The sequence below is a fragment of the Mirounga angustirostris genome, unplaced genomic scaffold (assembly GCF_029215605.1).
Source record: "Mirounga angustirostris isolate CCGP_5_RB_7025 unplaced genomic scaffold, mMirAng1.0.hap1 SCAF_1, whole genome shotgun sequence".
Taxonomy (NCBI): Eukaryota; Metazoa; Chordata; class Mammalia; order Carnivora; family Phocidae; genus Mirounga; species Mirounga angustirostris.
Window position 1 is genome coordinate 163674104 of NW_026991709.1, and position 26278 is coordinate 163700381.

Consider the following 26278-nt stretch of genomic DNA (forward strand, 5'->3'; position numbering starts at 1 on the left):
ACTGCAGAAGGTTCCTTCTCTGGTAGCTAGCAGGCTTATTTAGTGATGTATGTTCTAAGGAAAAAAATCAGAATTTACCGCTCCCTTACTGTTCCATAAATGTGAGTATCAAGTAGGTTTCAAACACCCCAGTCCTCAGTAGAGAGAGCTCGCTTTATTCTTACCTCAGCAGCTTGGGTCTCTTGATGCAGCAAAGTGAGACCAGTCAAGTCTTCTAAGAAGGAATGTGAAGAATTAAACACCTTCGCTAGGAAATTAAATCCTTCTCGTTCATACTGATCAAGAACCTGTAAAACATTTATATTTTTTAAAAGGGGCTGGTTTTGAAAGCATATTACAAGATTTTCACTTCTATAAGCACTTGTCAAAAATGAAACTAAAACTAGAATTAAATAATGCAATCTGGAGGGCAAAAACTGGGAGGGCTTAGGATTTATCATTTTCCCTTCTTAGAAACAATGACAATATCCTTTTCCAATTCTGATGACAATTTTTCTCAAAATTTGTTTCATGACAATTCACTAAAAATTCTAGGAAAGCTGGGGTTCCTACTTCTAAAGTTCACTTGTTAGGGAAAAAAAAAAAGGCCAGAAAAGAGCCAAGAAAAAAATTAGAGAGGATAAAAACAAAGAGAGGGACAAATGGATGGGAAATGTGATCTACCGGCTAGCCATATGTTTTTTTTAAAAAACAGAATAGTTTAAAAACGTAAAAATAAATTTCACCAGGCATGTCACGAAAGAGGATATCCAAATGGCCGATAAACATACGAAAAGTTGCTCAACATTACAAGTGGTTAGGGAAATGTAAACTAAAACCATAATGAAATCTTACTTTATATACACCAAAATGGCTAAAATAAAAAAGAAGATACCAAGTACTGGCAAGAATGTAGAACAACTGGGATTCTCATGGGAGTGCAAAATGAGAAAGCCATTTTAGAGGCTTAACACTTATATGCCCTGTGATCAAGCAATTTGACTCCTAGATATATATACCCTACAAAAAAAGTATGTGGTTGTGTATCAGAAGACCCAAAGTGTCCATAGCAGCACTACTCATGATGGTCCAAACTAGAGACTACTCAAGTGTCCATCAATAGTAGAATGAACAAAGGGGTATATTCATGCAATAGAATACTACTTAGCAACGAAAACAACTATATCTACTTGCAACAATATAGATAATTCTCACAATGTTAAAAGAAAGAAGAGATAAGCATTATTTACTGCACGATTACATTTTTTAAAAAAAAACAGGCAAAACGAATCTAAGTGAGGAGAGTGGGTTACCCATGGAGGGACTGTAACTGAATGGGGCACAAGGGAGGTTCTGGATACTGATAACATTTGTTTCTTTATCTGGGTGTTGGTGTACTTTGTGAAAAGCCATCAAGCCCTTTTTTTGTATATATGTTGTCCTTCGATAAAAAGATTCAAGGCCTGCAGTCTTGACAGGAGAACAATTTGAGAATGTCTGAGTTCTCAGAAGCAAACAAAATAATGATTATTGTATTTAAAAATTCAAAGATCACAGGAATTGTGAGTGTTAGGAAATAGTGAACCAGAATGTCTCTAAAATTCTCTCAGAACTCGGAAGAAATAAAGAGATGAATGTATCAAAAAGCAGACATTGAAGATCAATCCAAGAAATCAATTACACATGAAGAGAAAGGCTGGAGAAGCAGTAACACAAGAAATAGAAAACAATTTTTAAAAAATTTCTCCATAAAGAAACAAAAATGTATAAACCCTTAATGCAGCAATTCCACTTCAAAGACTTTTCATACAGATATAGTTGTTCATGGGGAAAAAAAATGATATGTAACGATGCTCACTGAAACACTTTGCAGCAACAAAAGATTAGAAGTGACTACTCTTTAATAGGGGCTGGTTAACAAAATTATGGTGTATTTACAATCAAGGGCATAATCTAGATCCGTTAAAAGAATGAGGTAGCTCTATAGTATTGATGTAAACTTATTTCTAAGACATACAGGTATATTAAAAGCAATGTCCAGACCATGTGTCTAGTATTAATGTCTTAAAAAAATAAAGATAGAGGAGGAAAGAGGAAGAAAGGGAAATGTAGCTGTGTGTATGCTTGTTTATGCATGTAAGATCTCTGGAAGAATACACAGAAGTCTCTATTTTTTCCCCTAGTGCTGGAGGAAAGTCTCAGAAGAGGAGGAGGAGGAAGAGCTCTGAAGCCCTGATAGAGCTGGAGCTAGGAGGGGCAGCCCTCCTTCAGCTACGGGCAACAAAGCAGCAGTAGTGATAAGTTAGGAGAGCAGGGAACTGGGGACCGAGAAGCTCTGGGGTCTGACAGCAGGCAGCAAGGTCATCTGCTGCCAGAGAAGGGGATGGGTGGGCCATGGAGCTTGAGGGGGAGTGATGGTCTGGGACAGCTGCGTGGGGAATGTGAGAAAAGGAAGTGGAGGCCCCTGCTCAGGACAGAAAATATACATTTTGGGAGAAATGTGGTTAAGGACCCATCTAAGCTTGGGCACTGACAGGATAAGGCTAACCGAGAGGTCAAAGAAATTGAGGGGCTGCTGAGTACCAGTGAAGGGAGCCAAGGAAGGGAAGGTAAGACCAGGCCGGAGGGAACAGATACACTGGGGATCATGGAGGAGCAAAGGGTGATCAGTATGCCTCAAGCTACACAAAGCAAAGCCTTTGGTTGATGAGCCCCAGTAAATTAATCTGACAACCCAATGCCTGGATAAAAAGGCACTTAGTAACTGAATCCCTCAGTAATAAAGAGATTCCTTACAAACAGGAATTTTATCTTAGGAAAAATATGCATGAAAATTAAGTGATCTTTTTCAAAATGATAAATACTGTGTGCTTAGTGATCACTTATTTCTGAATCACTAAGCTCACTAATTAACTACTCTGTGCCAGGTTTTCAATAAGGTAAAAGAAGAAACAGGCTTGAAAAATGGATAAAAACCTTTAAAAAATCAGAATAATTCCAGAGATGATACTTTGTTGGACCTTAATCAACCTTTCAGATTTCAAGCCCATGTTTCCACAGATAATTTTGCAGTGCTACAAATCTGAATAGCAGAAAAACTAACAGCAAGAGCAGTAGGAGTAAAAGCCTCCCCCATAATCAAGATGTACAGAAAGTTTAATGCTGAAACACTATTCATTGTTCTGGCTTCAAAAATATGTGGAAAAACTTAATCCTCCGGGGGCATATTTAATCATGCAAGAGTTTTCTAGTATTCCCTTTATGTGCTGGGAAGTTAATCTGTATTACGAGTGTAAGCAGCTTATAAAAGGTACAAGAGTATTTTTCCCTACAGTTTGACCTTCTTAAAGGGGAAAATGTGTTTTAAATTATCCCCCACCCCACAAAAAGATACCATTACAATGAATATGAGCACTGCAACAATGTGTCAGTCTACATAAAACATAATGAACCTCCTAAGTAATTATATAATACATGGTACTGAGAAGTGTACACATTACATTTTGATAGGTTATAAGTACTCTAAAGGTACTGGGGGAGTTTGCTAAGTTAGAGAAATAGGACTCTTTTAATACAAGGATATGGGTCCTTTCCTGATGAACATGATTTTCCTTATTTCGCTGTTTTATAAGGCTAGGTGAGCTTTACTCATGTCACATTCATACTGCTGGACAAAGATGACAGAATCTCTTTTTAAGACATGGTTATATGAGTATCCATTCTTTTGCTGAGATTCTTTGTTGACTCTTCACTAGATCAAACCCATACCCCCCCAGCTAGGCATTTAAGTCCCCCCCGAACCCTCCAACTTTGGACAACTCTCTGGAGAATGCCTTTCATAGAGTTAAGATTGCCTGACAATACCACACAATGATTTACATTTCATGAGAAGCAGAAGAGATACATGGTTTACAATTCTTGTCTATTCTTAAACAAGGATATGAGGAAATGAGTACTCAACCTAAAAAAATAGTTTATGTGTTTTCTTCTTTTAGCTTATATATTTTCATGCAGTGTCTGTAAACCTCTTATTTAAAGTCTCTGTTGTTTAGAAATTGTATTTACTTACTCTAAATGATTTAAAAATACATATGTGTCATGATTTCTAATATACTCAGGGAAAGGTAGCCCAATATCCCAGATAGGGTAATAAAAGAGTATGGCTGGAAGCCACCAGGACCTTTAATTCCCATCCTATGAAAATCCACAAAAGAAGGGTCAAAACACTCCCATCTGATGGACAGTCACCCAGTAGTCTGCAGAGGCTTTGCTCCAAGGAGGGCAAAACCCTCTGTTTTCAAGTTCTGTTACTAACGGAGCAATTCCATATCACTTTGGATAATGAGCTGGAAGCATCACTAATAAGACCAGGAAACCCCCTGATCCATTTGTCTCTTGGTGTCTGGGATTTCTCTCATCATAATAAAAAAGAATCAAAGAGGAGGACAAAAAGCTCTGGTTTCAGCAGCCCTTACAACTACTGTCCCACCTTCACTGCTCCCAGCTCCTTTCTTGTTTCCTCTTGGTGCTAACCACTGAGAGTGACCCCCTGTCTTCCCCATCAAGTGAGATCTTTCACTTCCATCAAAGTTCAGCTCAAGTACCAGCTCCTGCAGCAAGTCTTGCCTGATTAATTCCACTCGCTATGATCTTTTCTTCCCTTTTATATTCTGATCCTACTTTCCAGGGCACACTAAGTTGCTAAAAGAATTGAAGGAAATGCTCACACTATCCCTGGTTATCAAGGGTTGATGGCATTTCCAACTATCAACCACATGTTTGGTAACTTTGTTTCTATTTCCATATATCTCAGTGATACAAAGCTGATAATGGATGAGAAAACAGCTTCATATGGAAACATATAGCTATCAATCTAATTAAATCTGCTGCTGTTAACTCACTCTATTGGACATAGGCAGGATTTATAAGGCCAAACTAGAAAAAAAAAGAAAGACAAATCTGAGTTCAAGACATGGAACGGTATTACTGGCATACCAAAAATATAGAACAAGACAGTCTCTTGTTCTTTCCCTAAAGTCACCGTATAGTGTACCATCTCAGGCATCCAAATGCAAAATGGGCACAACTATAATTTAGAAGATTTGGAAGAGTTCAAGACAAAACACCAAATAGTATCAACATCAAGATAACTGACTATGGAATAAAAGTCAATGCTTTAGTATTTGGTTTAACACATAACTGCATTTAAAAAATCAAGTATTATCTCTCGGTTTTTTCATATACCAAAATCACATTTCTGCTTGAGTTAACTGGGAAGAAGAAAAGAAACTGATAACTGGGAGTAACACACAACTGGGAGCAACCTGGCAACACTGGGGGCAAGACACTTCACCTTTTGGAGCCTGTCTGCTCATCTCTAAAATGGGAATGCAACTCCATGTCTGTTACCCTACTGAGATACAAAAAGGAATCACAACTTCAATCACTGACAAAGAATGGCTTATGAAGGGAAACAGAAATGCTATGCATTTATTACTTTAAAAATATTATTGCCAAATAGGATTTGATAAATACAGAAAACACATGACAAGAAGACACACAGTGGTGTCGGTGATAATAGCAAGGACCTCTGTAAATCCTCTCCTCTGTAAGAGAAAAGAGAACAGGGACAAAGTCCGGGGAGTATTTATTCAGAAAACATCTGAATCTCTCTGTAAAAACAATGGGCTTTGAGGCTTTCACCCCTTTCCCCTTCCCAGCTCGAATGTAGCCTTGAACACTAACAATACACAGTCATAGTGGCAACCAGCCTGGCAGCCACCGGAGGAGGCAGACTGGGGCTGAAGCTCCTTCAAAGTTCCATTTTCAGAAAACTGCCACCTGTTTGGTGGTTCCCAGGGAAACCCTGCTTGTATGTTCTTTTTATTTGACCTGACTCAGAACTCACCCAGTGTGAAAGCCTTTCTCGCAGGGCTAGCTGTTGACAAGTATCAGGGACAACTGTTTAACATCATGATCTCCTGAGATGGTGGATAATAGTTGCTGCAACAATGCGCTAACCAAAGAATGTAAAACAAAAATCTGGGGACTACCATTAAGAGACTTTGAAAAGTTCCAACATATTCTTGAGAATCTAGAAGACTGTGCACAGGCACAGGGTGACGTATATGCCCAAAGTTGTGCACACTCTGAGGAAAGATCTGAGAAGGCCCTAAGCTCTCACTTCTAGTTGAGTATCTGTGCAAGCAGGAAATGAAAGGTAAGGCAGAGCTCTTAAATGCCTGGCTCAGCACTGAAGGCACTCCCCAATACACACACAGAGCACCTCAGCAAAGACTGTGATTTACCGGTTCCAGGAAATTCAGAAAATCTCTGTCTGATCATTAGATGATGACCAAGCTAACCGAGCAGAAACTTCATGGTCACACAAAGAAGACCAACTTAATGAAATTAATTCAGCAAAGCCACTAAATAACAAACAAACAACAACAGCAAAGAGCAACAATAAACCATGGGCAGGGGAGAGAATCTGATTTCCAGAGTTAACACATTATATTATGTAACACATCCAGTTCTCCACAAAGATTACTGGATATGCAAAGAAACCAGAAAATATGTCCCATACAAAGAAACAAAACAAAACCAAAAATGGTCAACAGAAACCATTCCTGAGGAACTTACTAAACAAAGACTTTAAAACAGCTACTTTAAGTAAATTCAAAGAACTAAAAGAAACCATGTCTAAGAACCTAAAAAAAAGTATGAAAATGATGCTTCACCAAAATAGAGAATATCAATAAAGAGAAATTATAAAGAAGAACCAAAGAGAAATTCTGGAGTTAAAAAATACAACTGAAGAGAGACTGAAATCAGTTTTGGGCATGATGAAGAAAGAATCAGTTAATTGGAAGACAGGTCAACTGAAAATATCCAGTCTGTGGGGGCATTTGGGTGGCTCAGTTGGTTAAGCATCTGACTTCTGATTTTGGCTGGGGTCATGATCTTGGGGTTGTGGGACTGGGTCCCATGTGGGGCTCTGTGCTGAGCATGGAGCCTGCTTAAGATTCTCCCTCTCCCTCTCCTTCTACCCCTCCCTCCCCACTCACTCGTGCATGCTCTGTCTCTTAAAAGAAAAAGAAAGAAAGAAAAAGTATCCAGTCCAAGGAACAGAAAGAAAATGAACAAAGCCTCAGAGACTAATGACAGAGATGTCATTAGTATATGACATCATATACTAATAAAGGAGTTCCAGAAGAGAAGAAAGAAAGAAAAGGCCAGGAAGAATATTTGAAGAAATAATGGCAAAAACTTCTCAAATTTTATGAAAAACATTAATCTACACATCCAAGAAGCTCAGTTCCAAGCAGAATAAACTCAAAGAGATCTATACCTAGACACATCATAATTAAACTGTCAAAAGACAAAGGGATGATCAGGCAAACGCAAATCAGAAATAACCTATCATGTAAAGGGAATCATTAATAGCCAATTTCTCTTCAGAAACTATAGGGACCAAAAGTACTGGCATGAAATAGGGGCGCCTTTCGGCTCAGGTTATGATCCCAGGGTCCTGGGATCGAGCCCTGCATCGGGCTCCCTGCTCGGCGGGAGGCCTGTTTCTCCCACTCATCCTGCTTGTATTTCCTCTCTTGCTGACTCTCTGTCAAATAAATAAATAAAATCTTAAAAAAAAAAAAAAGTACTGGCATGAAATATTCAAAGTGCTGAAAGCAAAAGACTGTCAACCAAGAACTCTATGTCCAGTAAAACTAACCTTCAAAAATGAAGGAGAAATGAACACATTCCCAGATAAACAAAAACAAGGGAATTCATCACCAGCAAGCCTATCCTGTAAAAAATTCTGAAGTGAGTACTTCAGGTTGAAATGAAAGGACACTAGACAGTAACTCAGATCCACAAGAAATAAAGAACACAGGTAAAGGAAACTGCATAGATAAATATAAAAGACAACAAATGTATTTTTTTCTTTGTGATTTTTTTTCTTCTATGTGATTTAAAATACAGATACATAATAAAATAAAATACAAATATACAAATGCATAAAGCAATACTTATACATCTGTGTTGTCACATGAAGATTTAATCTGTGTGACAGTAAGCCCACAAGAAGCGGAGGCAAACCAAGGTACAATGGAGCAAAGTTTTTACTATTACCCAAATTAAGGTGTTGTTAAACCAAAACACATTGTTATAAATAGCATTTTAATTGTAAACTCTGGAGCAGCCACCAAAATAAAAATATATATAGTAAGAGAAAAAACAAGGGAATTAAATGGCACACTAGAAAATATCTAACACAAAAAGGTGGAATAAAGAAAAATAGAGGAAAACAAAGAAAAAAAGGCGTAAGACATATAGAAACCAAAAACCAAAATGGCAGATGTAAATTCTATTTTATCATTAAATGTAAATGAATTAACTGCTTCCAACTACAGGCATACATGGCAGAATGGACAGATAAAACAAAAAACATCATCCAACTATGTGCTACAAGAGATTCATTTTAGATTCAAAGACGTGAATAGGTTGAAAGTAAAAGAATAGAAAAAGATATTCCATGCAGTTTAAATTATGCATGATAAATAAGTTATGGAGATGTAATGTACAGCATGGTGATGACAGTTAAAAATACCATATTGCATACTTGAAATTTGCTAAGAGGAGAGATCTTATACTAAACTTCTCAACACATACATACACACACAATGGTAATTCTGTAGAGGTGATGGATATGTTACCTAGCTTGGTTGTGGTGATCATTTCAAGATATATAAACATAGCAAGTTGTAGACCTTAAATATGTACAGTTCGCTGGGTGTTATACGCAAACAATGAATCATGGAACACTACATCAAAAACTAATGATGTAGGGGCTCCTGGGTGGCTCAGTCGTTAAGCGTCTGCCTTCGGCTCAGGTCATGATCCCAGGGTCCTGGGATCGAGCCCCGCATCGGGCTCCCTGCTCTGCGGGAAGCCTGCTTCTCCCTCTCCCACGCCCGCTGCTTGTGTTCCCTCTCTCGCTGTATCTCTCTCTGTCAAATAAATAAAATCTTTAAAAAAAACCCACAAAACTAATGATGTAATGTATGGTGATTAACATAACAATAAAATAAAATTTTAAAAAAGGGGGGGAGAAAAAAAAGAGAGAAGACTCCACGAAAGCAGAAACCAAAAGACAGTTAACTGGAGAGGCTATACTAATATCAAACAAAATGGACTTTAAGACAAAAATTGTTGGGCGCCTGGGTGGCTCAGTTGGTTAAGCAACTGCCTTCGGCTCAGGTCATGATCCTGGAGTCCCGGGATCGAGTCCCGTATCGGGCTCCCTGCTTGGCAGGGAGTCTGCTTCTCCCTCTGACCCTCCTCCCTCTCATGTTCTCTGTCTCTCATTCTCTCTCTCTCTCAAATAAATAAATAAAATCTTTAAAAAAAAAAAAAGACAAAAATTGTTACTGGGGACATAGAAGGACATAATAAAAGGGTCAATATATTAAAAAGATACAATAATTATAATCTTAGGTGTGCTTATCAATACAGACCCAAAATACATTTTGCAAAAACTGACAGAATTGAAAGGAAAAATATACAATTAAACAATCATAGCTGGAGATTTTAATACTGCACTTTTAATAATGGACAGAACAACTAGACAGAAGATCACTGAGGAAACAGAAGACTTGAACAACACTATATATCAATTAAACCTAATAAATACCTATAGAACACTATTCTGAGGACAGCAGAATCCATATTCTTCTCAAAGAATATAACATTCTTTAGGATATACCATGTGTTAGACCATAAAATGTGTCTCAATAAGAGAAAAAAGCTGAAATCATATAAATTATGTTCTCTGATCATAATGGGATAAAATTGGATATCAATAACAAAGAAATTTGAGAAACTCATAAATATGTGGACATTAAACAACACACTCCTAAAAGCAATGGATCAAATAAGAAATCACAAGGGAAATTAGAAAATACTTTGAGATGAACGAAAACACACATGCATGCACGCGCCTGCATACACACACACACGCACACGTAACATACCAAAAGTTATGAGATGCATTGAACACAGTGCTCAGAGGGAAATTTATAGCTATAAATGCCTATATTAAAGAAGAGTGATTTAAAATCAATAACGTAACTTTCCAACCTAAGAACAAAACAAAAAAGTGAACTAAACACAAAGCAAGCATGAAGAAGGAAATACAAAGAACTGAGCAGAAATAAAATCTTTTCAGAAGACCAAATAAATGTGACAAACTTTTATTTAGACTGACCAAAAATTAAAGGGAAAACACTCAAATTACTAATATCAAGAATGAGAGAGGGGCTATTACTGTCAATACTTCAGAAATAAAAATTATATGGAGGGACGCCTGGGTGGCTCAGTTGGTTAAGCATTTGCCTTCGGCTCAGGTCATGACCCCAGTGTCCTGGGATCAAGTCCCACTTCGGGTTCCCTGCTCAGTGGGGAGCCTGCTTTTCCCTCTGCCTGCAGCTCCCTCTGCTTGTGCTCTGTCTGACAAATAAATAAAATCTTTTAAAAAATTTTACGGAAATACTGCAAACAACTGTATGCCAAGACATTAGATGACCTAGATAAAAAATGGAAAAATTTTGAAAGACACAAAGTATTGAAACAACTCAAAAAGAAACAGAAACTCTAAATAGACTCATGAAAAGTAGAGACTGAATTAGTAATCACAAACTTCCCACAAAGAAAAGCCCAGAAGCAGATGGCTTTGCTGATGAATTTTACCAGACATTTAAAGAATTAACCAATCTTTCACAAATCCCCCTGAACAACAGAAAAGAAGGAAACATGTCTCAATTCATTTTGAGACCAGTATTATCTTGATACCAGAACCAGACAAAGACATCACAAATAAAGAAAACCAAAGAACAAAGTCCCCTATGAATATAAGTGCAAGTATCTTCACCTAAAATATTAGCAAACTGGGGTGCCTGGCTAGCTCAGTCTGAGGAGCATGTGACTCTTGATCTTGGGGTCGTGAATTTGAGCTGCACGTTGAGTGTAGAGATTACTTAGGTAAATTTAAAAAAATTTTTTAAATTAGCAAACTGAATCTCCAGCAACATATAAAAAGGATTATATACCATGACAAAGTGAGATTTATCCCTGGAAAGCAAGGCTGGTTCAACATATGAAAATCAATGTAATACATCATGTTAATAGAATCAGGAACAAAAACCACACCGTCATCTAAAAAGGCACAGAAAAAGTATTTGACAAAATCCAACACCCTTTCATACGAATTAACAAGCCAATAATAGAAGAGAATTTCCTCAACTTACTAAAGGGCATCAATAAGTATCAATATTATACTTAACGGTGAAAGACTGAAAGCTTTACCAGTAATATCAGGAATAGGACAAGGATTCCCACTTTTGCCCTTCTATTCTACATTGTATTGGAGGTTCTAGTCAGGGTAATAGGCAAGAAAAAGAAATAAAAGCATCTGTCTAGACTGGATCTGGACTAGAAAGAAAGAAGTAAAACTCTATTTTCAGAAGACATGATCTTGTACATGGAAAAGCCTAAGAAGTCCACAAAATACTCTTAGAAAAAGTAAGTACATCAAGGACTCCCACTCTCGAGTACAAGCGTATATTCTACTCTTGAAGGATACAAGAGTCATATACAAAAATCAACTGTATTTTTATACACCAGCAATGACTTATTCAAAGAAGAAATTAAGAAAAATCACTCCATTTAGGGGCCCCTGGGTGGCTTGATCAGTTGGGTGTTTGAATCTTGATTTCAGCTCAGGTCATGATCTCAGGATTGTGGGACTGATCCCTGCAATGGGGGCTCTACACTGAGACGAAGTCTGCTTCTCTCCTTCTCCCTCTGCCCCTCCCCTTGCACACACTCTCTCTCTCTAATAAATAAATCTAAAAAAAGAAAGGAAGATGGGGCGCCTGGGTGGCTCAGTCGTTAAGTGTCTGCCTTCGGCTCAGGTCATGATCCCAGGGTCCTGGGATCGAGCCCCGCATCAGGCTCCATGCTCCGCGGGAAGTCTGCTTCTCTCTCTCCCACTCCCCCTGCTTGTGTTCCCTCTCTCGCTGTGTCCCTCTCTGTCAAATAAATAAATAAAATCTTTAAAAAAAATAAAATAATAAAATAAAATAAAATAAAATAAATAAAAAAAGAAAGGAAGAAAGAAAACCACTCCATTTATTACAACATCAAAAAAAGATCCAGGAATAAATTTAATGAAGTAAATGCAATACATGGACACTGAAAACTACACTGAGAAAAGTAAAGAACTAAAATACAAGGACATCCCAAGTTCACGGATTATAAGACTTAATGTTGGTAAGATAGCAAAATACTCCAAATTGATCTAATATTCCGTGCAATCCCAGCTGGCTTTTAGTAAGTGGGGACAGATACTAACAAGCTGATCCTAAAATTCATATGGAAACCTAAGGGACCTAGAATAGCCAAAATAATCTTGTAAAAGAATGAAACTGAAGATCTCACATTTCATGATTCCCAACCTTACTAAAAGGTAAGTATTGATTACTAGATGGCACTAGCATAAGGACAGACATACAGATCAATGGAATAGAGCCCAAAAATAAACCCTTACATTTTTGACAAGAGTAACAAGATAATTCAATGGGGTAAAAAATACTCTTTTCAACAAATGGTACTGGAACAATTGAATATCTACATGCAAAAGAATGAAGTTAAACACTTACCACATACAATACACAAAAATTAACTGAAAATGGATTATAGATCTAAATGTAAGCACTGAAACAGTTACACTCTTAGAAGAAACAGAGTAAATCCTTATGAGCTTGGGTTGGACAACAGTTTCTTAGATGTGGCAACAAAACCCCCTCAGAGACTCAACCTCCTTACCCCCCCAAAAAAATAATTAGGATGTCATCAATATTAAAAACTATTGTGCTTCAAAGGATACATCAGGAAAGTGAAAAGACAAGCCACAAAATAGGAGAAAATATTTGCAAATTACATATATGATAAGGGTTCAGTATCCAGAATATATAAAGAATTCTTAAAACTTCTCAATAAAAAGCCAAAAACAAAAATAAAAACCCAAACAATTTAACAATGGACAAAGGAAGCAAATGGACATTTCCCCCAAAAAGACAGACAAATGACCAACAAGCACATGAACAGATGCTCAACATCACTGGTCATTAGGGAAATGCAAATCAATACCACAGTGAAATACTACTTCACACCCAGTAAGATAGCTACAATAAAAAAGAGACAAAAACAAGTGTTGACAAGAAGATGGAGATCGAAATCCTCCTATGCTAATGCGAATTTAAAATGGTACAGCTGTTGTGGAAAACAGTTTGGCAGTTTTATAAAATGTTAAACAGAGTTACCATATGACCCAGTAATTATACTCCTAGGTATACACCCAGGAGAATTGAGAACATATGTTCACACAAAAACTTATACACAAATGTTTGTAGTGGCAGCATTCATAAAAGCCGCCAAATGGAAACAACCCAAATATCCATCAGTTGATGAATGGATAAAAAAAATGTGGTATATCCATACAATGGAATATTTTTTAGCCTTAAAAAGAAATGAAGTACTGACACATGCTACATTATGGATGAACCTTGAAAGCATTATGCTAAATGAAAGAAGCCTTCTGTGAAAGGCTACATGTATGGTTCCATTTATATGAAATGTCCAGAATAGGAAAATCCATAGAGACAGATAGTAGATTAGTGCTTGCAGGGTCTGGGGGAAGCTGGGAATGGAGAAATGACTACTAATGGGTATTGGGGTTATGGCGTTTGTTTGGGGTGAAGAAAGTACTCTAATTAGATAGTGTGATGGTTGCACAAACTTGTGAATATATTTAAAAACCAAAGAATTGTACACTTTAAAGTGATGAATTTTATGATATGTGAATTGTGTTTTAATTAAAAAAAGACCTATAATGAGCTGTTAGTATGAGGATCCTACTTTCGTCTGTAATGCAGAATGAGTAATAAGAAACACTATCTGGAGGGAGGAATGGAGGGGTGGATTGATGGATGGACAGATGCACTTAACCTTCTCCCCCATCAATCTGTGGACTGCTTTTTAAAAATGTGTCATTTCCAATTAGAGTTGTTTGGAACTAAATATGTATGACATCTAGTTTATCATCTTAAAAGATGAACAATACTTCTGAAGATCCTTGAAAAGATAAATATATATAGTGAGGAGAAAGAGAAGAAAAAGGAAGCTCTCCTTAGATGATTTCACAACCTTCAAGTTTCAGATAGTGGTAGAAGATCAAAGAACTACTGCAGACCCTTTGTGGAAAAGCTAATCTGTCCCACCTCCCCCCACCCCAAAAAAGAAAAGCTAATCTGACACAATCTTATCTAAATCTAAAATAGCTACTCTAAAAACTACAGATAACTTATGAAAAGAAATTGAGGAAGACACAAAGAAATGGAAAAACATTCCATGCTCATGGATTGGAAGAATAAATATTGTTAAAATGTCTATGCTACCCAGAGCAATCTACACATTCAATGCAATCCCCATCAAAATACCATCGACATTTTTCACAGAGCTGGAACAAATCCTAAAATTTGTATGGAATCAGAAAAGACTCCAAATAGCCAGAGGAATGTTGAAAAAGAAAAGCGGAGCTGGTTTTGGGCATCACAATGCTGGACTTCAAGCTGGATTACAAAGCTGTGATCATTAAGACAATATGGTATTGGCACAAAAAAAGACACATAGATCAATGGAACACAACAGAGAACCCAGAAATGGACCCTCAAATCTATGGTCAATGAATCTTCAACAAAACAGGAAAGAATATCCAATGGAAAAAGGGTAGTCTCTTCAATAAATGGTGCTAGGAAAATTGGACAGCCACATGTAGAAGAATGAAACTGGACCATTTCTTACACCATACACAAAGATAAACTGAAAATGGATGAAAGACCTAAATGTGAGACAGGAAACCATTAAAATCCTAGAGGAGAACACAGGCAGCAACCTCTTTGAACTCGGTCGCAGCAACTTCTTGCTAGACATGTCTCCAAAGGCAAGGGAAACAAAACCAAAAATGAAATACTGGGACTTCATCAAGAAAAAAACTTTTGCACAGCAAAGGAACAGTCAACAAAACTAAAAGGCAACCTACGGAATGGGAGAAGATATTTGCAAATGACATATCAGATAAAGAGCTAGTATCCATGATCTATAAAGAACTTACCAAACTCAACACACGAAAAACAAATAATACAGTCAAGAAATGGGCAGAGGACATGAACAAACACTTCTCTAAAGATACACAAATGGCCAACAGACACATGAAAAAAATGCTCCACATCTCTTTGCATCAGGGAAATACAAATCAAAATCACAATGAGATACCACCTCACACCAGTCAGAATGGCTAAATGGCTAAAATTAACAAGACAGGAAACGACAAATGTTGGCGAGGATGCGGAGAAATGGGAACCCTCTTACACTGTTGGTGGAAATGCAAGCTGTACAACCACTCTGGAAAACAATATGGAGGTTACTCAAAAAGTTAAAAATAGAGCTATCCTATGACCCAGCAATTGCACTACTAGGGATTTACCCCAAAGATACAAATGTAGTGATCCAAAGAGGTACCTGCACCCCAATGTTTATAGCAGCAATGTCCACAATAGTCAAACTGTGGAAAGAGCAGAGATGTCCATCAACAGATGAATGGATAAAGAAGATGTGGTATATATATACAATGGAATATTACTCAGCTATCAGAAAGGATGAATACTTAACCATTTATATTGACATGAAGGGTATTGAAATGGAGGGTATTATGCTGAGCGAAATATGTCAATCAGAGAAAGACAATTTTATGGTTTCACTCATATGTGGAATATAAGAAACAGTGCAGAGGATCATAGGGCTTCCTATGTTTCCATAGGGAAAACTGAATGGGAAGAAATCAGAGGGGAGAAAAATCATGAGAGACTCTTAACTACAGGAAACAAACTGAGGGTTGCTGGAGGGAGGTGGGTGGGTGGGGAGATGGGTAACTGGGTGATGGGCATTAAGGAGGGCATTCGATGTGATGAACACTGGGTGTTATATGCAACTCATGAATTATTGAACACTACATCTGAAACTAATGATGAAAATACTGTATGTTGGCTAATTCAATTTAAATTAAAAAAAAAAATCTAAATAGCTCTCTTTTCAATTCTACCATAAAAGGTTTCTTAATAATTCGACCTTACAAAGTTGAGTTGCTTAATGACCATGATATTACAATGATCAAAATATTTACAAATGGATGCTCTGACCACCTAATCTGATTTTTTTAGACTTACACTATGGCAGGTCATAAATTTGAGGAGGGCTTATTTTAAATATGGATAGAAGTCAACAAGGAGGCGAATTGTAAAAATGTAAACAAGAGGCCACTCTAAGAATGACTATAGCCCAAGCCACTCAATACATTCATTTGAATATTTACAGAGTCTGCTCTAGGTTACAGGCTTCTTGGAGAAATTCACTATGTTTCTGTATAAGAAGTATCATTTTTATTTTTTCCAAATTTTTTTTTGTTGTGGTAAAATAAATATATAAAATCTACTTTCTTAAATATTTTTAAGTGTTCAGTTCAGTGGCATTAAGTACGTTAACAATGTTGTGCAACCATCCCCATCACCTTCCATCTCCAGAACTCTTTTTATCTTGCAAAACTGAAACTCTACACCCTTTAAATGCCAACTCACCATTTTCCTCCCCCAGCCCTGGTAACCACTATTCTACTTTCTGTCTCTAGGAATCTGACTACTCTAAGTACCTTATTTAAATGGAGTCATGCATTTTTTTGTCTTTTTAGGACTGGCTTATTTCATTTAGCATAATGTCCTCCAGGTTCCTCCATGTTGTAGTGTGTGTCAGAATTCCCTTCCTTTTGGAAGGTTGAATAACATTCCGATATATGGATAGACCACATTCTGTTGATGCTTCTGTAGATGGACACTGGGGTCCTTCCATGTTTTAGCTATTGTGAATAATGCTGCTATGAACAGAAGTGTACAGGGGTGCTATCTTTTGTCAAGGAGATAATCAAATATTTACTGTAATGCACAATGCATGCAGAACTATTTTTACACTTGTGATATTCATTCTTTGTTCTCAGGCTTGTTTATACTAATGCTTTGTTTTTATTTTATCATTTCATTAGTATTCTAATTTATACAACCAAGTTAGGGAAAAAGAACTGGACTACCTTACATATTTAAGTATTAATTAACACTAATATGGAAAAGGAAAAATTTTCACCCCAATTAAACAAAATAACTCAGAGACAAAAAATCCTAAAAAATACATAAGTTAAATGTGTACATTATGTACAAGTTGGTTTCTTAAGTGACCTACTTTCATCTTCATTATCTAAGCAGAAGGAATCAGACAAGAACTATCCCTACCTCTCTATATTCTCATCTGAACACAAAAATACCCACCATCTTAAAAAATATAATCTCTCTTGATAATCTTTGTCTTACTGATTAACTTTCCCCCAATGCCCTTAACAGTAAAAAAATATCCTTGAAAAATGTATCTATTTCATCCTATGAATAGAGAATAAGGAAGGCAAAAGAGGATACAATTTTATCTACTATGTATACGAGTCTTTACTTTAAAACGAAATTTTTAAGGCTAGAACTTTTCTTTCTCAGTCATCTTTTTAACCCATATAATATTTGTTCATGACTATAACAAACTGAAGATATTCTCTGAAGGATCATTTGGAGGATGCCAGGACATTAAAAATAATAAATAACTTGAAACCTTAATGTAACAAATTACAGCTTTCTAAAGTCATTCTTCAAAGTAAGTCACAAAGCACAAAAATCACAGAGCACAAAAACTACAGAGTCTGAGAGCACACATCAGAATCCCCTAGAGAGCTGGGCCACATCCCCAGTTCTTCAAAATGCCTTTCTCTGAGCAGGAGGACCTTCTCTTAGACTCAACCCATGAAGAAGCATGTATGTTCCCTTAACTTTAAAAACTCATCTTTAGCTATTCCTCCTAAAAAAAATTACTGTGTGATACTACTGTTTATTTAGCAGTTTTAGTCAATCCCTTTAATAAATTCTTCATGGTAGAAAGTTTTTAGGTCCCCTGCAAAGAGAGCCAGCTCTCATTAAGAAAATTATTACCCCAAGTGACTTTGTAATGTATGGATTTTGGTTCAGTGACTTTCTTTAATTCTGGAACTGAGACTTATACAAGCACATATTTGGCAGGCAAGGTCCACTGAGAAAAACTAGGCATTTGATTATATTATTTTATATATTATTCTCTATCTCCATCGGCATGACCCGATGTTACTGCCATAAACTAACAGTCCTTGACTGGAAATAGCAAAGACACAGGTTTGGTTTGACTCATGGAGTATTTGGGGGAAAACATATGCTTGAATTAACACTAAAAAATCCGATGCTTTGACTTTAAAATTCAGATTTCCATTTACTCTTAAAACAAACAAACAAAAACAAGAGAAGATCTGGCAACATTACTCCCAAATTCCACAAGTCAGTGATCAGAGTTGGACCTTAGCTGCCCCTCAGAGAGAACCTGAGCTCTAGCTGGCCATAGTCCCCATTTGTTTCCCGTCATCTTCAAACTAATTCGCTCCACACATGTATTTATCGGTCTCCCCTGTAGGCTTGTATATGTGGGTGCCCAGCATAAGAGGGAACACATAGTAGAGTCTCAATTTCAAAAAGTATGTATACTCTTGGCTTAAATTAAGTATGGTGTAGGTAAGTTCTTTTGGACTCAGTCCCTTATGGCCTAAGGTATTTGAGTTGTGTGGTCTACCAGTAGACCACTTCTACTCATGTGTTAGAAAACCTTCAGGCTAGAATGAGTATTCTCGAAAAAGGAGTGTGTCAGGTTGAGACCCTTTCGTGTATAGCTAAAAGAATGATGTAAATGATGGGTGAGCCTGAAAACACCTGCAAGCAGAATGCTTATTTATTAATCTTTCTGTCATGAAATAACACAGACCTAAAACGTTATAGCTTAAAATACTATCAAGAACATCAGCACGCTGGAAGTCCCTACAAAGCCCACTTTACAATCACAACACCCTACCGGCCTCTCTGAGGTAAACACTGACTTCTTTGATAACCACTTCCTTATTCTTCTTTTTAATTCTTCCATCTAAATCTGCTTCCCGAACACCAACCCTTAGTTCTGCTGTATTTGAATTCTGAACTTAGACATTTATTCCTTTGTATCTGACCTTTAAAAATTTAATACTATGTTGGGGGCACCTAGGTGGCTCAGTTGGTTGAGCATCCCACTCTTGGTTTTGGCTTGGGTCACGATCTCAGGGTCCTGAGATCAAGCCACAAGTCAGGGTTCGTGCTCAGTGGGAAGTCTGCTTGAGATTCTCTCCTCCTCCCTCTCCCCCTTCCCCCTTGCACACATGTGCATGCACTCTCTGTAATAAATAAACCCTTTAAAAAAAAAAATTCAATGGACGCCTGGGTGGTTCAGTCGGTTAAGTGTCTGCCTTCCGCTCAGGTCACGATCCCAGGACCCTGGGATTGAGTCCCACATTGGGCTCCTTGCTCAGCGGGGAACCTGCTTCTCCCTCTGCCTGCCGCACCCCCTGTTTGTGTGTGCTCGCTCTCTCTTTCTCTCTCAGACAAATAAAATCTTAAAAAATAAAATAAAATAAAAAAATTCAAAACTATGCTGTTAAGATACATGCTAATTGTGTTTTCTGTTTCTTCATGGTCGGCCTCATCAGAGGCTTACCAATTTTATAGATACTTCCACACTCTTGGCATTGTTCATCTTCTTTTTGCTTCTTTAGTTTCTACCTTTGGCTTGTTTGTATTTGTTGTACTGCATTTTCTGACTTCTTGAGATAAATATTTGCTCATTAATTTTAAGCCTTTTTTTCTTTTAAGGCTATCCATTTTTCTATTAGGTTACTCCTTTACCTCTATCCTATAAATTTTTACATGAAATATTTATCATTCATTTAAAATATTTAATTCCATTATATCTTCTTTTTTAAAAGATTTTATTTGAGAGAGAGTGCATGGTCACTGATTTACTCTTTGCTGTGTCTGACAGCCTATAAACTGTTCACTTTGTTTTTGTATTTTAGTTGTAGAATTTGATTTTTTTTTTTTTTTAATGTACAAAGCCACATTTTAAAGTTCTCAGTACCTGCTGAAACTAAAGTTTGGCTTGTATTTCTTTTAATCCTGTAATAATATTGTATAGTCTGCTTCTGGTAATTCTAGTATCTAGAATCTCTGTGAGTCTATTTCTGTTGTCTGTTGCTTCTGTTAGTTCTTGTTTGGTGTCTTCTTTCTTTGTGTGCTTGGTTACCTCTGATTAGGCTGGATACTGTAATTGAAAAATTATTTGTTGAAGTAATTTGAGGACTGGGATCATGATATTCTCCTCTAAGAAGATTCCATTGCTTTTACCTGGCACCGTATGGGCATTAGCTACATGTAGTCATCTTTATCCCAGTCAATCTTAAAGTTTGTGGGCCACTCAGATAATGTGAAACTGAGCTGCAGCCAATGTGAGAGTTGGTTTACTTCCAGTTACCATTAATCCTCAGTGCATCTCTTCAGGGAGTCCCAACTTAAAGTGGGGAATGGTTTACCAGGCTTTCTGAGCTTGATAAGACCCAGACTAAAGTTTTTAACATTGAAAGGATACCAAAGTTGAGCTCAGGCTCTCAACTTCCTTTTCTCGATCAGCAAATGCCCATAAGATAAAAGAGGCCCCAATGTTAGGCTCACTCTGCTCTGTCACATTCCCTCCCAAGTCTCAACTTAATTCTTCACAGTTTATTAGTTCTTTGATGTTTAAGAAGATTAAAAAAATGATTTATCTAGTTTCTTTAGGTGATTTTAGTAAGAGAGCTGGTTTGAATTATATGGCTTACCATGAGTTAAACTACTTATCTCCCAACATTCTTTTATGTATTATATCCTTAGCACACGGCCTTACCTTGCCCACACCTGCCCCAAAGTGAAAGCACTATGGTATTCCTTGAAGAATCGTGATAGCTCTTCCTGGTAGCAACCTACCCTTATAGAGGAACTATAAAGAACAAAGGTTCAAGTTACAGTTCCTATAATCTATTTCCTCTATGACTCTGGACAAAGATTTCTCTGCAAAATTGGGTGAGAGATACTTCCATGCGTATCAGAAGATTAGATGGAGGAATGCAAAAGAGCTTGAAAAAGCCTACAACTAAATCTCTTTCTCTGCCCCACAGGTGAACCATTCATCCATGGCTCTGGTTAATTCATCATAGCAGGCCAGTGTCAACTGACATTTCAGGTCACTCATTAATGGCTGGCAACATTATGCAAGACACAATATTCTAGGTGCAAATAAAGAATTGTTATCTATAATTTATTTTAAATACTTCAGCATACATAGCGTGTGCACAGACAAGGGTAGCTACTTAGTATTTGAGGCACCCTAATGAGGAATGCATCATCTAGGTGTGGTTGGTTCACATTTGAAAGACTAAGTAGAAGAGAGTCAACCTCCCAAATCAGAGTGTACTAATTATAGCTACCTAAATCTACACTGGAAGGTTTTCCTAATGAGTATAAAGGAGGGGGTGGAGGAATAATTTTTCTGATGAAAGTAATAGTGCTCAAGATATATAGGCTGGTTGGAAATATAACCTTTATATACATGAGGATTATAAGAGTCTGGTAAACTAAGCAGCCTACCACTCTTCACAGTGGCACTCTGGTCCTAAGCTTCCGGTCCTGGGTCTGGACAGTTAACAGAAGATTTGATCACTTGATACAACTGAAAGGTTAGATATATCCTTTAAGGAGAATATGTTTGTATCTGGCTCTACTGAATATCTGATGTGAGATACATATGAAAAGGATGAGGTTGGGTTTTTCTCAGTCTGTAAGAAATGGATGAATGACCAACTTTTGTGTCTGCTTGCTAATAAATGTTCACATGTGTGGCAAAATTTGGTCTGAGACTTGACCTTGTTAGAAACCACATGGTAGCAAAATAACCTGTAACCATTGGAAGCTACCCATTTCTACCAAAAAGATTAAAACACAGTTTAGTTTGCAAAAATTGTGGCATATCAAATTTCCCAAATGGATCCTGTTGGGAAATAACCTCAAAGCAGGAACATCATGCTGATCAAGCTAATGTACAGACTTGCCATCCTGGACCATCCAAGAGAAAGGCTGTTTCTCTTCAGTGGGAAAACCACAGGAAGCTACAGAGACAGCCTTAGGGTGTGGGTTTTGCTGGGCCTGGAAGCCTGCCAAAAATACCATTATTCTGTCTCTTGGCCCTTGGAATGCAATGATACCCAAGTTTTGTTTTGTTTTTTTTTTAAATAACTTTTTCCCACTGATTGTCCCAAAACCACCTGGACTGTGTATTTTATTCAAAATGATGTCATTTAAACAATTATCTGTATTCAAAGGAATAGAGAGATGGGAGGCAACTATCCTACTTCCTTATTAAGTAAATGCAAAACAGAAACATTTGCATTTTCCAAACAACACTGTCTTAGATTCTTAGCAGCTGCATGTCCCTACCTTCCAAATGTTTTTAAAAATATTTAAGCTGCAAATTAACCAAAACAGCCAAGTGAACTATGTTTGTCATAAACAATTTCTTGAAGAAAAACTTTGAAACTCTCATCCCCACCCCCCAAAATCTGTGCTGGAGGGCACCTAGAAGTTGTTCTAGCGCACACAATTTTCCTGATGTCACAGTTGGAAATACATTCTTCTGGGTCAGGATTCTCCTTTAAAAGGACAAGTCTCCCAAGGATAACCAGTTGGTTCACCAAGGAGCTTAACCAATCAGTCCTCAAAATTGCTAAAAATTTTAAATGGAATCTCCCCACCCCCCAAGGACAGTACATTGGAATTCTATGAGTGTTATTCTTGCCACATCATTGTCTGAAAGATGCTTAATATGGTAGGTAAGTGAACTGAGAGGGTTGGAAATCCTGGACCTCTGTGTCATTTCTCTGAACCTAAGGAGCTCTTGGCCTGATAGATGGGGTAGCCCTCTTGCTAGACACTTCATGGGAAGCTTGAAAAGGACACTGAGCAGACAGCCATAAAATGGTGCCAAAGAAAGAAACACTGCAGCATCTGGCAAGATGAAGCCAAACCAGGTGGTCCTCCCTGTTAGTGTTGCTCTGGCCTCCAACCAAATATAACCACAATAAGGAAAGGCAAGATGCTTGGGGCTGGAGAAAGGCTTCTGAGGAGCAGTGTGGGACAAGGGCAAGAACAACAGCACGACAGTAGCAGGCCTGGTGCTGTCATAGAACCACCATCCTGAGTCTCTTATGCCCCTGCTCTCTAATTAGGGGCACAGAGGAATTCAGAATTGAGAGGCAACATGGCCAGGAAGTTTCATGCCAGCTCATCCAGAGGTGTGGGCCTGACACTAGTCACAGATACCTGCACAGAAACTTCAGCAAATAAGAGGATTCACCTCCTTCCCTAGTACATATTCCCAGGAATATTAAACCCCAGCTTCATTCTGGTTAATAATGAAACCCCTAGATTAAATGCCTACATGAAAAGAAAAGCAAAAAGGAAAGAAAAAGACAATGAATCTAATAACTTGCACATTAATACTTGTTCACCTCTTGAGGCCATGCCCTTTTAAAAGAATTGCTCATCTTTTTTTGTTTCCCTCCCTTTTCAGCCTCTAAGGATAGAAAGATTTTATGGCTGTAAATTATGAAGTGAGCCTATTTATGAAAGGAAACAGGAATGGTATCTGATTTCTGTAAGAAGGAGCAATTAAAAACATTTACAGTACCAGGGCACCTGGGTGGCTCAGTCGGTTAAGTGTCCGGCTCTTGATTTTGGCTCAGGTCATATCTCAGGGTCGTGAGATAGAGCCCTGCATTGGGCTCCTCGCTCAGTGGGGAGTCTGCTTGAGATTCTCTCCCTCCCTCTCCCTCTCCCCCTGTATGTGCTCACACTCTCGCTCTCTCTCTCAGATAAAAAACCATACACACAAAAAAACATTTACAGTACCAACTATAAGACACTTGGCATACAAGCTCTCATCTAATCTTCATTGCCACTAAAAAGATTATCTTAACTGTTTTCCGCTCAAGTGAAGCACAAAAAGTTTGAGATACTTTTCTTTGGTCACAGAGTGGGCAGCGTTCGTCTCTAAAGCCAGTGCCCATTTCTATGGCACAAACCATATTAAAATGTCCTGTTATTGCTCAGCCAGCTCGTAGTCACAAAGTTAGCGTATTCCAAGTTCCTTGCACTGGTGCTTTCACTTATTCAGACCCAGAAACCGAAGCTCTTGCAGTTTTTTAATTCTTTAAGTTTTTCTTGCAAACTGCTTGTTCCCTTGATTCACAACACGCAGCTTCAAATTACTTCTAGCCTTTCCAAAAAATCAAACCCACCCTTCAAAGGTCAAGAACTCACCACTGCTGAGGCTACTAAGAGGAAAATATTGTGAGATCTGAAGCAATTTCCCAAGAAGAACTTGTCAACTATTTTGACTGAGCACAGCAGAACTGAAACAAGCGCATTGCCTCCCCCAGGGACACTGTGAAAGGGCCAGTTCTTGGGACTTGCAGTCCTTTTGCACAGTGTGTTAGGGTGTCGCAGGTCTTATTTCTCAGGTGTCAAGGGCCTATTGGAATAGTCTCAAAAATAAGCAGTTGAATGATTAGGCAAAGAACAGCAGATGTTAGGAAATAATACTCTTACTCCTCCAGTAGAGCCAAGTGACGCGTGTTTTTTTGTTTTCTCTCTAACACGTTACTCTACTAGTAAGTCAGTTTGTTTATTTTTAAAAATCTGCTTGCATTATGACTGAAGTCAAGTCTGTCAGGTCAAATTGAACTAACAGGAAATCTAGATATGGGCCCATAAAGAGTAAAGCTGAGCTCATGTTCCACATCTGGGATATGTGAGAGGTATTAATGCAACAATGAGTAACTTGCCTCAGTTGCCACTTTTGTTACCATCTCCCCCTTAAGGGTCCTTCATGAAAGAGCCAACATGATAGGGAAACGTCAAGCACAACCAAGAACTGAGAGAAACCCAAATTTTTTTCCTGCCTTTACAAAGAACACAAAAATATGCTTTCACATGGATTTCTATCCCAAGTTGGAGTGCTGACAAAGTTCTTCAGAGTATCCAAATGCCCCAGTGAATCCAGAGTTAACTACAAAGACACCAAGGCTGTCTATAGTCATGAGGACGGGTAATCTCTGACTACAGGCCTTGGGACTATGCAACATACCCTTCAACACAGTCCTCGTGGGAAGTGGGGCAGTTATCCCAGAGATACTGCCATTCCTCAATACCTTACTGGATACGCATTCATGTAGTTTCTACATGGTTCTTCTTATTTGCAAAAACTTGCTATGTCTGTTCTCCCATTGACTGTTTACACTTGGCACACTTGCAACCTTTTCAGGATCACAGGGAAGGTATTTTCCAATTTTAGTCTGATGGCTATAAATTCAAGATGTCGAACTTTGGTGTATGCTTTAATCACCCACTAGGTATTCTAGAAAAGAGAAATATGTAGCCTTTTCTTCCTTGTGAAGAAAAAAATCTTTAGTTTCTATGATGAAAGAATTACTTAAAACTAGGGAAGACCAGTGATGTCTGGCTGGCTCAGTGCATAGAACATGTGACTCTTGATCTCAGGGTCATGAGTTCAAGCCCTATGTGTGGCGTAGAGTTTACTTAAAATTTTTAAAAAGTTAAAAAAAAAAACTAAGGAAAGCTAGACACTCTAGAATTTATCACTGTCATCACATAAAACATTACACAAGCAAGTTATAAGGATAGTAAATTTAGGAATAGGATGTTCTCAAACAGTTCGTTCATAACTTCTATGGCAAAAAAGGCTGCAGAGATTAAGTTCTTTTAGAAATACCTGGACAGGATACTGGAAGGCCTTTTAGAAAAAATAAAATGGAGACTCTTAAAAATCCTGCATAAGAGCAAGCAAAACTCTTCAAAGAATTCATTGCCAAAAATGTGTCCTTTAATAAAATGTTAGGTCATCTATGATGAATCCCAAGGGCTCCTTGTTTTAATATACTCTGGAAATGATCCTCCAACATAATAACAAATCATCGAAAGCATCAACTAAAGCAAAGGAGATAGCAAAAGCTAAAAAGAAGATCAGGTGGATAAATATTCAGAATCCTGAAATATAACATTCAGTAACAGCTACCACTTATGGCATAATGATAAATCACACCTCT

The 26278-nt window shown here is 37.7% G+C and overlaps 1 protein-coding gene across 9 annotated transcripts in view; it reads right to left on the reverse strand.

Annotated features, from left to right (window-relative positions):
- ATG7 (autophagy related 7) overlaps positions 1–26278 on the reverse strand; it is a 231371-nt gene that overhangs the window by 117188 nt on the left and 87905 nt on the right. For 7 of the 9 annotated variants that reach the window (XR_010411756.1, XR_008505105.2, XR_010411758.1 and 4 more), the window contains one exon: positions 165–287. The exons of 1 other annotated variant lie outside the window; for it this stretch is intronic. Coding sequence is in view for 5 of the 8 variants with exons in the window: in XM_045861818.3 (XP_045717774.2) it covers positions 165–287 (123 nt within the window). In the remaining 3 variants the exon portion in view is untranslated. Of the gene's footprint in view, positions 1–24; positions 55–164; positions 288–26278 lie in introns of those variants that run through there. One more of the 9 variants, XM_064592176.1, reaches the window with a different exon arrangement.